General features: G+C 47.7%; 1 protein-coding gene across 1 annotated transcript in view; it reads left to right on the forward strand.

Annotated features, from left to right (window-relative positions):
• LOC129838868 (ras-related protein Rap-1b) overlaps window positions 1-12,500 on the forward strand; it is a 125,683-nt gene that overhangs the window by 84,303 nt on the left and 28,880 nt on the right. The window contains exon 3 of the mRNA XM_055906101.1: window positions 5,472-5,540. Within this exon, the coding sequence (XP_055762076.1) occupies window positions 5,472-5,540 (69 nt within the window). The remainder of the gene's footprint in view (window positions 1-5,471; window positions 5,541-12,500) is intronic.

The following is a 12,500-nucleotide window of genomic DNA, read 5'->3' on the forward strand; positions in this document are numbered from 1 at the left end:
GACATGATGTGTTTGGAGTGTTGTATAGAGAGAAAAACGGCAGGTGACTCTCCCCTCTGTAGTATACATAGTAGTTCTATGTTAATAGTTCTATGTTAATAGGTCTGCCAGGTGACTCTCCCCTCTATAGTATACGTGGTAGTTCTATGTTAATAGTTCTATGTTAATAGTTCTACGTTAATATGTCTGTCAGGTCACTCTCCCCTCTATAGTATACATGGTAGTTCTATGTTAATAGTTCTATGTTAATATGTCTGTCAGGTCACTCTCCCCTCTATAGTATACATGGTAGTTCTATGTTAATAGTTCTGTGTTAATATGTCTGCCAGGTGACTCTCCCCTCTATAGTATACATGGTAGTTCTATGTTAATAGTTCTATGTTAATATGTCTGCCAGGTGCCTCTCCCCTCTATAGTATACATGGTAGTTCTATGTTAATAGTTCTATGTTAATATGTCTGTCAGGTCACTCTCCCCTCTATAGTATACATGGTAGTTCTATGTTAATAGTTCTATGTTAATATGTCTGTCAGGTCACTCTCCCCTCTATAGTATACATAGTAGTTCTATGTTAATAGTTCTATGTTAATATGTCTGCCAGGTGACTCTCCCCTCTATAATATACCTGGTAGTTCTATGTTAATAGTTCTATGTTAATATGTCTGTCAGGTGACTCTCCCCTCTGTAGTATAAATGGTAGTTCTATGTTAATAGTTCTATGTTAATATGTCTGTCAGGTCACTCTCCCCTCTATAGTATACATGGTAGTTCTATGTTAATAGTTCTATGTTAATATGTCTGCCAGGTGACTCTCCCCTCTATAGTATACATGGTAGTTCTATGTTAATAGTTCTATGTTAATATGTCTGCCAGGTGACTCTCCCCTCTATAGTATACATGGTAGTTCTATGTTAATAGTTCTATGTTAATATGTCTCCCAGGTGACTCTCCCCTCTATAGTATGCATGGTAGTTCTATGTTAATAGTTCTATGTTAATATGTCTGCCAGGTCACTCTCCCCTCTATAGTATACATGGTGGTTCTATGTTAATAGTTCTATGTTAATATGTCTGCCAGGTGACTCTCCCAATGTCCTCTCATTTTGTAATCTGTACAGTCGACACACACACACACACACACACACACACACACACACACACACACACACACACACACACACACACACACACACACACACACACACACACACACACACACACACACACACACAGAGAGAGTAGCCCTTCATCTTGTAACGTTCTCACTCTCACTGTCTGCCGTTAATCCCGGTCAGCTCAGTGTCTTCTTCAGTCTCCTGATGTCCGTTAATCCCGGTCAGCTCAGTGTGTTCTTCAATCTCTTGACGTCCGTTAATCCCGGTCAACTCAGTGTGTTCTTCAGTCTCCTGACGTCCGTTAATCCCAGTCAGCTCAGTGTGTTCTTCAATCTCCTGACGTCCGTTAATCCCAGTCAGCTCAGCGTGTTCTTCAGTCTCCTGACGTCCGTTAGCCCCAGTCAACTCAGTGTGTTCTTCAGTCTCCTGACGTCCGTTAATCCCAGTCAGCTCAGTGTGTTTTTCAGTCTCCTGACGTCCGTTAGTCCCATTCAGCTCAGTGTGTTCTTCAGTCTCCTGACGTCCGTTAATCCCAGTCAGCTCAGTGTGTTCTTCATTCTCCTGACGTCCGTTAATCCCAGTTAGCTCAGTGTGTTCTTCAGTCTCCTGACGTCCGTTAATCCCAGTTAGCTCAGTGTGTTCTTCAGTCTCCTGACGTCCGTTAGTCCCATTCAGCTCAGTGTGTTCTTCAGTCTCCTGACGTCCGTTAATCCCAGTTAGCTCAGTGTGTTCTTCAGTCTCCTGACGTCCGTTAGTCTCAGTCAGCTCAGTGTGTTCTTCAGTCTCCTGACGTCCGTTAATCCCAGTTAGCTCAGTGTGTTCTTCAGTCTCCTGACGTCCGTTAATCCCAGTCAGCTCAGTGTGTTCTTCGGTCTCCTGACGTCCGTTAATCCCAGTCAGCTCAGTGTGTTCTTCAGTCTCCTGACGTCCGTTAATCCCAGTCAGCTCAGTGTGTTCTTCAGTCTCCTGACGTCCGTTAATCCCAGTCAACTCAGTGTGTTGTTCAGTCTCCTGACGTTCGTTAGTCCCAGTCAGCTCAGTGTGTTCTTCAGTCTCCTGACGTCCGTTAATCCCATTCAGCTCAGTGTGTTCTTCAGTCTCCTGACGTCCGTTAATCCCAGTCAGCTCAGTGTGTTCTTCGGTCTCCTGACGTCCGTTAATCCCAGTCAGCTCAGTGTGTTCTTCAGTCTCCTGACGTCCGTTAATCCCAGTCAGCTCAGTGTGTTCTTCAGTCTCCTGACGTCCGTTAATCCCAGTCAACTCAGTGTGTTGTTCAGTCTCCTGACGTTCGTTAGTCCCAGTCAGCTCAGTGTGTTCTTCAGTCTCCTGACGTCCGTTAATCCCATTCAGCTCAGTGTGTTCTTCAGTCTCCTGACGTCCGTTAATCCCAGTTAGCTCAGTGTGTTCTTCAGTCTCCTGACGTTCGTTAGTCCCAGTCAGCTCAGTGTGTTCTTCAGTCTCCTGACGTCTGTTAATCCCAGTTAGCTCAGTGTGTTCTTCAGTCTCCTGACGTTCGTTAGTACCAGTCAACTCAGTGTGTTCTTCAGTCTCCTGACGTCCGTTAATCCCATTCAGCTCAGTGTGTTCTTCAGTCTCCTGACGTCCATTAATCCCATTCAGCTCAGTGTGTTCTTCAGTCTCCTGACGTCCGTTAATCCCAGTTAGCTCAGTGTGTTCTTCAGTCTCCTGACGTCCGTTAATCCCAGTTAGCTCAGTGTGTTCTTCAGTCTCCTGACGTCCGTTAATCCCATTCAGCTCAGTGTGTTCTTCAGTCTCCTGACGTCCGTTAATCTCAGTCAGCTCAGTGTGTTCTTCAGTCTCCTGACGTCCGTTAGTCTCAGTCAGCTCAGTGTGTTCTTCAGTCTCCTGACGTCCGTTAATCCCAGTCAGCTCAGTGTCTTCTTCAGTCTCCTGACGTCCGTTAATCCCAGTCAGCTCAGTGTGTTCTTCAGTCTCCTGACGTCCGTTAGTCTCAGTCAGCTCAGTGTGTTCTTCAGTCTCCTGACGTCCGTTAATCCCAGTTAGCTCAGTGTGTTCTTCAGTCTCCTGACGTCCGTTAATCCCAGTCAGCTCAGTGTGTTCTTCAGTCTCCTGACGTCCGTTAATCCCAGTCAGCTCAGTGTGTTCTTCAGTCTCCTGACGTCCGTTAGTCCCATTCAGCTCAGTGTGTTCTTCAGTCTCCTGACGTCCGTTAGTCCCATTCAGCTCAGTGTGTTCTTCAGTCTCCTGACGTCCGTTAATCCCAGTCAGCTCAGTGTGTTCTTCAGTCTCCTGACGTCCGTTAATCCCAGTCAGCTCAGTGTGTTCTTCAGTCTCCTGACGTCCGTTAGTCCCATTCAGCTCAGTGTGTTCTTCAGTCTCCTGACGTCCGTTAATCCCAGTCAGCTCAGTGTGTTCTTCAGTCTCCTGACGTCCGTTAATCCCAGTCAGCTCAGTGTGTTCTTCAGTCTCCTGACGTCCGTTAGTCCCATTCAGCTCAGTGTGTTCTTCAGTCTCCTGACGTCCGTTAGTCCCATTCAGCTCAGTGTGTTCTTCAGTCTCCTGACGTCCGTTAATCCCAGTCAGCTCAGTGTGTTCTTCAGTCTCCTGACGTCCGTTAATCCCAGTCAGCTCAGTGTGTTCTTCAGTCTCCTGACGTCCGTTAGTCCCATTCAGCTCAGTGTGTTCTTCAGTCTCCTGACGTCCGTTAATCCCAGTCAGCTCAGTGTGTTCTTCAATCTCCTGACGTCCGTTAATCCCAGTCAGCTCAGTGTGTTCTTCAGTCTCCTGACGTCCGTTAGTCCCATTCAGCTCAGTGTGTTCTTCAGTCTCCTGACGTCCGTTAATCCCAGTCAGCTCAGTGTGTTCTTCAGTCTCCTGACGTCCGTTAGTCCCATTCAGCTCAGTGTGTTCTTCAGTCTCCTGACGTCCGTTAATCCCAGTCAGCTCAGTGTGTTCTTCAGTCTCCTGACGTCCGTTAATCCCAGTCAACTCAGTGTGTTCTTCAGTCTCCTGACGTCCGTTAATCCCAGTCAGCTCAGTGTGTTCTTCAGTCTCCTGACGTCCGTTAATCCCGGTCAACTCAGTGTGTTCTTCAGTCTCCTGACGTCCGTTAATCCCAGTCAGCTCAGTGTGTTCTTCAGTCTCCTGACGTCCATTAATCCCAGTTAGCTCAGTGTGTTCTTCAGTCTCCTGACGTCCGTTAGTCCCATTCAGCTCAGTGTGTTCTTCAGTCTCCTGACGTCTGTTAATCCCAGTCAGCTCAGTGTGTTCTTCAGTCTCCTGACGTCCGTTAATCCCAGTTAGCTCAGTGTGTTCTTCAGTCTCCTGACGTCCGTTAATCCCAGTCAGCTCAGTGTGTTCTTCAGTCTCCTGACGTCCGTTAATCCCAGTCAGCTCAGTGTGTTCTTCAGTCTCCCGACGTCCGTTAATCCCAGTCAGCTCAGTGTGTTCTTCAGTCTCCCGACGTCCGTTAATCCCAGTTAGCTCAGTGTGTTCTTCAGTCTCCTGACGTCCGTTAGTCCCATTCAGCTCAGTGTGTTCTTCAGTCTCCCGACGTCCGTTAATCCCAGTCAGCTCAGTGTGTTCTTCAGTCTCCTGACGTCCGTTAATCCCAGTCAGCTCAGTGTGTTCTTCAGTCTCCTGACGTCCGTTAATCCCAGTTAGCTCAGTGTGTTCTTCCTGTCCTAGTCCTAGGAGGTGTTATGTTGTTAAATGGTTTCATTTTTTACATGCTTTTCTTCCTGTCCTAGTCTGAGGATAACAGGTCTTCTGTATAACTCAGTGTCTGCTCCCAAATGACACCCTATCCTCTATATATTGCGCCTCTTGGCTCTGGTCAAAAGTAGTGCACTATATAGGGAATAGGGTGCCATTTGGGACACAACAGTGTGTATTTCAGTATATTAAAGACAATCATGAGCCACCTGTTGAGATTCATTTACTAAAGCTGTGTGGGCGTCTAGAATGGGAATCTGCCTCACAGCCTGCAACCTTCTACAATCTCATTTATTAACTCACCTTCTCTTCTGTCTCTCGCTCTTCTCTCTGTCTCTCTCTTTCTCTCTCTCTCTCTCTCTCTTCTCTCTCTCTCTCTCGCTCTTCTCTCTCTCTCTCTCTCTCTCTCTCTTTTCTCTCTCTTGTCTCTCGCTCTGTCTATCTCTCTGTCTCTCTCTTTCTCTCTGTCTCTCTCTTTTCTCTCTCTCTCTCTCTTGTCTGTCTCTCTTTCTCTCTCTTCTCTCTCTTGTCTGTCTCTCTCTCTCTGTCGGTCTCTTCTCTCTCTCTCTCTCTCTCTCTGTCTATCTCTCTCTCTCTCTGTCTCTCTCTCTGTCTCTCTCTTCTCTCTCTGTCTCTCTCTCTTCTCTCTCTCTCTCTACAGACTGTACAGTTTGTTCAGGGGATTTTCGTGGAGAAATATGACCCAACAATAGAAGACTCGTACAGAAAGGTAAGTCAAGTATAGCTATCTTCCCTTGACATCATCATTAGTGGCCCTGGCCCTGTGACATCATCATTAGTGACCCCCTGACCCTGTGACATCATCATTTAGTGGCCCCCTGGCCCTGTGACTTCATCATTTAGTGGCCCCCTGGCCTTGTGACATCATCATTAGTGGCCCCCTGGCCTTGTGACATCATCATTAGTGGCCCCCTGGCCTTGTGACATCGTCATTAGTGGCCCCCTGGCCCTGTGCTTAGTAGCTTCTCAGTCAAAAGTAGTGCACTATGCAGGTAATACGGGAACATTGGACATAAACACGTTCAACTCTGCTGCTGTCTGTGTCGTCTCCATGGTTACAGAGTACTGGGTGTTTGGTAGGCTGTTCAGTGAGCTGAAACACAATGTAGCAGATTGGAATATAATGGAGATACCTTAACACTTCAATTTAACAACCCCCATTCTCAAATAGCTGCCTGTCCCTTTAATAGCCAGGCAACAGCATACTGAGACAGACAGGACTGTTACAGAGGTACTGAGACAGGACTGTTACAGAGGTACTGAGACAGGACTGTTACAGAGGTACTGAGACAGGACTGTTACAGAGGTACTGAGACAGGACTGTTACAGAGGTACTGAGACAGGACTGTTACAGAGGTACTGAGACAGGACTGTTACAGAGGTACTGAGACAGGACTGTTACAGAGGTACTGAGACAGGACTGTTACAGAGGTACTGAGACAGGACTGTTACAGAGGTACTGAGACAGACAGGGCTGTTACAGAGGTACTGAGACAGACAGGACTGTTACAGAGGTACTGAGACAGACAGGACTGTTACAGAGGTACTGAGACAGGACTGTTACAGAGGTACTGAGACAGACAGGACTGTTACAGAGGTACTGAGACAGGACTGTTACAGAGGTACTGAGACAGGACTGTTACAGAGGTACTGAGACAGGACTGTTACAGAGGTACTGAGACAGGACTGTTACAGAGGTACTGAGACAGGACTGTTACAGAGGTACTGAGACAGGACTGTTACAGAGGTACTGAGACAGGACTGTTACAGAGGTACTGAGACAGGACTGTTACAGAGGTACTGAGACAGGACTGTTACAGAGGTACTGAGACAGGACTGTTACAGAGGTACTGAGACAGGACTGTTACAGAGGTACTGAGACAGGACTGTTACAGAGGTACTGAGACAGGACTGTTACAGAGGTACTGAGACAGGACTGTTACAGAGGTACTGAGACAGACAGGGCTGTTACAGAGGTACTGAGACAGACAGGACTGTTACAGAGGTACTGAGACAGACAGGACTGTTACAGAGGTACTGAGACAGACAGGACTGTTACAGAGGTACTGAGACAGGACTGTTACAGAGGTACTGAGACAGACAGGACTGTTACAGAGGTACTGAGACAGGACTGTTACAGAGGTACTGAGACAGGACTGTTACAGAGGTACTGAGACAGGACTGTTACAGAGGTACTGAGACAGGACTGTTACAGAGGTACTGAGACAGGACTGTTACAGAGGTACTGAGACAGGACTGTTACAGAGGTACTGAGACAGGACTGTTACAGAGGTACTGAGACAGGACTGTTACAGAGGTACTGAGACAGGACTGTTACAGAGGTACTGAGACAGGACTGTTACAGAGGTACTGAGACAGGACTGTTACAGAGGTACTGAGACAGGACTGTTACAGAGGTACTGAGACAGGACTGTTACAGAGGTACTGAGACAGGACTGTTACAGAGGTACTGAGACAGGACTGTTACAGAGGTACTGAGACAGGACTGTTACAGAGGTACTGAGACAGGACTGTTACAGAGGTACTGAGACAGGACTGTTACAGAGGTACTGAGACAGGACTGTTACAGAGGTACTGAGACAGGACTGTTACAGAGGTACTGAGACAGGACTGTTACAGAGGTACTGAGACAGGACTGTTACAGAGGTACTGAGACAGGACTGTTACAGAGGTACTGAGACAGGACTGTTACAGAGGTACTGAGACAGGACTGTTACAGAGGTACTGAGACAGGACTGTTACAGAGGTACTGAGACAGACAGGGCTGTTACAGAGGTACTGAGACAGACAGGACTGTTACAGAGGTACTGAGACAGACAGGACTGTTACAGAGGTACTGAGACAGACAGGACTGTTACAGAGGTACTGAGACAGACAGGACTGTTACAGAGGTACTGAGACAGAGAGGACTGTTACAGAGGTACTGAGACAGAGAGGACTGTTACAGAGGTACTGAGACAGAGAGGACTGTTACAGAGGTACTGAGACAGACAGGACTGTTACAGAGGTACTGAGACAGACAGGACTGTTACAGAGGTACTGAGACAGGACTTTTACAGAGGTACTGAGACAGGACTTTTACAGAGGTACTGAGACAGGACTGTTACAGAGGTACTGAGACAAACAGGACTGTTACGGAGGTACTGAGACAGACAGGACTGTTACAGAGATACTGAGACAGACAGGACTGTGACAGAGATACTGAGACAGACAGGACTGTGACAGAGATACTGAGACAGGACTGTGACAGAGGTACTGAGACAGACAGGACTGTTACAGAGGTACTGAGACAGACAGGACTGTTACAGAGGTACTGAGACAGACAGGACTGTTACAGAGGTACTGAGACAGACAGGACTGTTACAGAGGTACTGAGACAGACAGGACTGTTACAGAGGTACTGAGACAGACAGGACTGTTACAGAGGTACTGAGACAGACAGGACTGTTACAGAGATACTGAGACAGACAGGACTGTGACAGAGATACTGAGACAGACAGGACTGTGACAGAGATACTGAGACAGGACTGTGACAGAGGTACTGAGACAGACAGGACTGTGACAGAGGTACTGAGACAGACAGGACTGTTACAGAGGTACTGAGACAGACAGGACTGTTACAGAGGTACTGAGACAGACAGGACTGTTACAGAGGTACTGAGACAGACAGGACTGTTACAGAGGTACTGAGACAGACAGGACTGTTACAGAGGTACTGAGACAGAGAGGACTGTTACAGAGGTACTGAGACAGACAGGACTGTTACAGAGGTACTGAGACAGACAGGACTGTTACAGAGGTACTGAGACAGACAGGACTGTTACAGAGGTACTGAGACAGGACTTTTACAGAGGTACTGAGACAGGACTTTTACAGAGGTACTGAGACAGGACTGTTACAGAGGTACTGAGACAAACAGGACTGTTACGGAGGTACTGAGACAGACAGGACTGTTACAGAGATACTGAGACAGACAGGACTGTGACAGAGATACTGAGACAGGACTGTGACAGAGGTACTGAGACAGACAGGACTGTTACAGAGGTACTGAGACAGACAGGACTGTTACAGAGGTACTGAGACAGACAGGACTGTTACAGAGGTACTGAGACAGACAGGACTGTTACAGAGGTACTGAGACAGACAGGACTGTTACAGAGGTACTGAGACAGACAGGACTGTTACAGAGGTACTGAGACAGACAGGACTGTTACAGAGGTACTGAGACAGGACTGTTACAGAGGTACTGAGACAGGACTGTTACAGAGGTACTGAGACAGGACTGTTACAGAGGTACTGAGACAGACAGGACTGTTACAGAGGTACTGAGACAGGACTGTTAGAGGTACTGAGACAGACAGGACTGTTACAGAGGTACTGAGACAGACAGGACTGTTACAGAGGTACTGAGACAGACAGGACTGTTACAGAGGTACTGAGACAGACAGGACTGTTACAGAGGTACTGAGACAGACAGGACTGTTACAGAGGTACTGAGACAGACATGACTGTTACAGAGGTACTGAGACAGACAGGACTGTTACAGAGGTACTGAGACAGACAGGACTGTTACAGAGGTACTGAGACAGACAGGACTGTTACAGAGGTACTGAGACAGACAGGACTGTTACAGAGGTACTGAGACAGACAGGACTGTTACAGAGGTACTGAGACAGACAGGACTGTTACAGAGGTACTGAGACAGACAGGACTGTTACAGAGGTACTGAGACAGACAGGACTGTTACAGAGGTACTGAGACAGACAGGACTGTTACAGAGGTACTGAGACAGACAGGACTGTTACAGAGGTACTGAGACAGACAGGACTGTTACAGAGGTACTGAGACAGACAGGACTGTTACAGAGGTACTGAGACAGACAGGACTGTTACAGAGGTACTGAGACAGACAGGACTGTTACAGAGGTACTGAGACAGACAGGACTGTTACAGAGGTACTGAGACAGACAGGACTGTTACAGAGGTACTGAGACAGACAGGACTGTTACAGAGGTACTGAGACAGACAGGACTGTTACAGAGGTACTGAGACAGACAGGACTGTTACAGAGGTACTGAGACAGACAGGACTGTTACAGAGGTACTGAGACAGACAGGACTGTGACAGAGGTACTGAGACAGACAGGACTGTGACAGAGATACTGAGACAGACAGGACTGTGACAGAGGTACTGAGACAGACAGGACTGTTACAGAGGTACTGAGACAGACAGGACTGTTACAGAGGTACTGAGACAGGACTGTTACAGAGATACTGAGACAGGACTGTTACAGAGGTACCGAGACAGACAGGACTGTTACAGAGGTACCGAGACAGACAGGACTGTTACAGAGATACCGAGACAGACAGGACTGTGACAGAGGTACTGAGACAGACAGGACTGTTACAGAGGTACTGAGACAGGACTGTTACAGAGGTACTGAGACAGGACTGTTACAGAGGTACTGAGACAGGACTGTTACAGAGGTACTGAGACAGACAGGACTGTTACAGAGGTACTGAGACAGGACTGTTAGAGGTACTGAGACAGACAGGACTGTTACAGAGGTACTGAGACAGACAGGACTGTTACAGAGGTACTGAGACAGACAGGACTGTTACAGAGGTACTGAGACAGACAGGACTGTTACAGAGGTACTGAGACAGACAGGACTGTTACAGAGGTACTGAGACAGACATGACTGTTACAGAGGTACTGAGACAGACAGGACTGTTACAGAGGTACTGAGACAGACAGGACTGTTACAGAGGTACTGAGACAGACAGGACTGTTACAGAGGTACTGAGACAGACAGGACTGTTACAGAGGTACTGAGACAGACAGGACTGTTACAGAGGTACTGAGACAGACAGGACTGTTACAGAGGTACTGAGACAGACAGGACTGTTACAGAGGTACTGAGACAGACAGGACTGTTACAGAGGTACTGAGACAGACAGGACTGTTACAGAGGTACTGAGACAGACAGGACTGTTACAGAGGTACTGAGACAGACAGGACTGTTACAGAGGTACTGAGACAGACAGGACTGTTACAGAGGTACTGAGACAGACAGGACTGTTACAGAGGTACTGAGACAGACAGGACTGTTACAGAGGTACTGAGACAGACAGGACTGTTACAGAGGTACTGAGACAGACAGGACTGTTACAGAGGTACTGAGACAGACAGGACTGTTACAGAGGTACTGAGACAGACAGGACTGTTACAGAGGTACTGAGACAGACAGGACTGTTACAGAGGTACTGAGACAGACAGGACTGTTACAGAGGTACTGAGACAGACAGGACTGTGACAGAGGTACTGAGACAGACAGGACTGTGACAGAGATACTGAGACAGACAGGACTGTGACAGAGGTACTGAGACAGACAGGACTGTTACAGAGGTACTGAGACAGACAGGACTGTTACAGAGGTACTGAGACAGGACTGTTACAGAGATACTGAGACAGGACTGTTACAGAGGTACCGAGACAGACAGGACTGTTACAGAGGTACCGAGACAGACAGGACTGTTACAGAGATACCGAGACAGACAGGACTGTGACAGAGGTACTGAGACAGACAGGACTGTTACAGAGGTTCTGAGACAGACAGGACTGTTACAGAGATACTGAGACAGACAGGACTGTTACAGAGGTTCTGAGACAGACAGGACTGTTACAGAGATACTGAGACAGGACTGTGACAGAGGTACTGAGACAGACAGGACTGTTACAGAGGTACTGAGACAGACAGGACTGTTACAGAGGTACTGAGACAGACAGGACTGTTACAGAGGTACTGAGACAGACAGGACTGTTACAGAGGTACTGAGACAGACAGGACTGTTACAGAGGTACTGAGACAGACAGGACTGTTACAGAGGTACTGAGACAGACAGGACTGTTACAGAGGTACTGAGACAGACAGGACTGTTACAGAGGTACTGAGACAGACAGGACTGTTACAGAGGTACTGAGACAGGACTGTTACAGAGGTACTGAGACAGGACTGTTACAGAGGTACTGAGACAGGACTGTTACAGAGGTACTGAGACAGGACTGTTACAGAGGTACTGAGACAGGACTGTTACAGAGGTACTGAGACAGGACTGTTACAGAGGTACTGAGACAGGACTGTTACAGAGGTACTGAGACAGACAGGACTGTTACAGAGGTACTGAGACAGACAGGACTGTTACAGAGGTACTGAGACAGACAGGACTGTTACAGAGGTACTGAGACAGACAGGACTGTTACAGAGGTACTGAGACAGACAGGACTGTTACAGAGGTACTGAGACAGGACTGTTACGGAGGTACTGAGACAGGACTGTTACGGAGGTACTGAGACAGGACTGTTACGGCGGTACTGAGACAGACAGGACTGTTACGGAGGTACTGAGACAGACAGGACTGTTACGGAGGTACTGAGACAGACAGGACTGTTACAGAGGTACTGAGACAGACAGGACTGTTAGAGAGTTACTGAGACAGACAGGACTGTTAGAGAGGTACTGAGACAGACAGGACTGTTACTGAGGTACTGAGACGGACAGGACTGTTACAGAGGTACTGAGACGGACAGGACTGTTACAGAGGTACTGAGACGGACAGGACTGTTACAGAGGTACTGAGACGGACAGG

The sequence above is a fragment of the Salvelinus fontinalis genome, chromosome 39, assembly GCF_029448725.1.
Source record: "Salvelinus fontinalis isolate EN_2023a chromosome 39, ASM2944872v1, whole genome shotgun sequence".
Taxonomy (NCBI): domain Eukaryota; kingdom Metazoa; phylum Chordata; class Actinopteri; order Salmoniformes; family Salmonidae; genus Salvelinus; species Salvelinus fontinalis.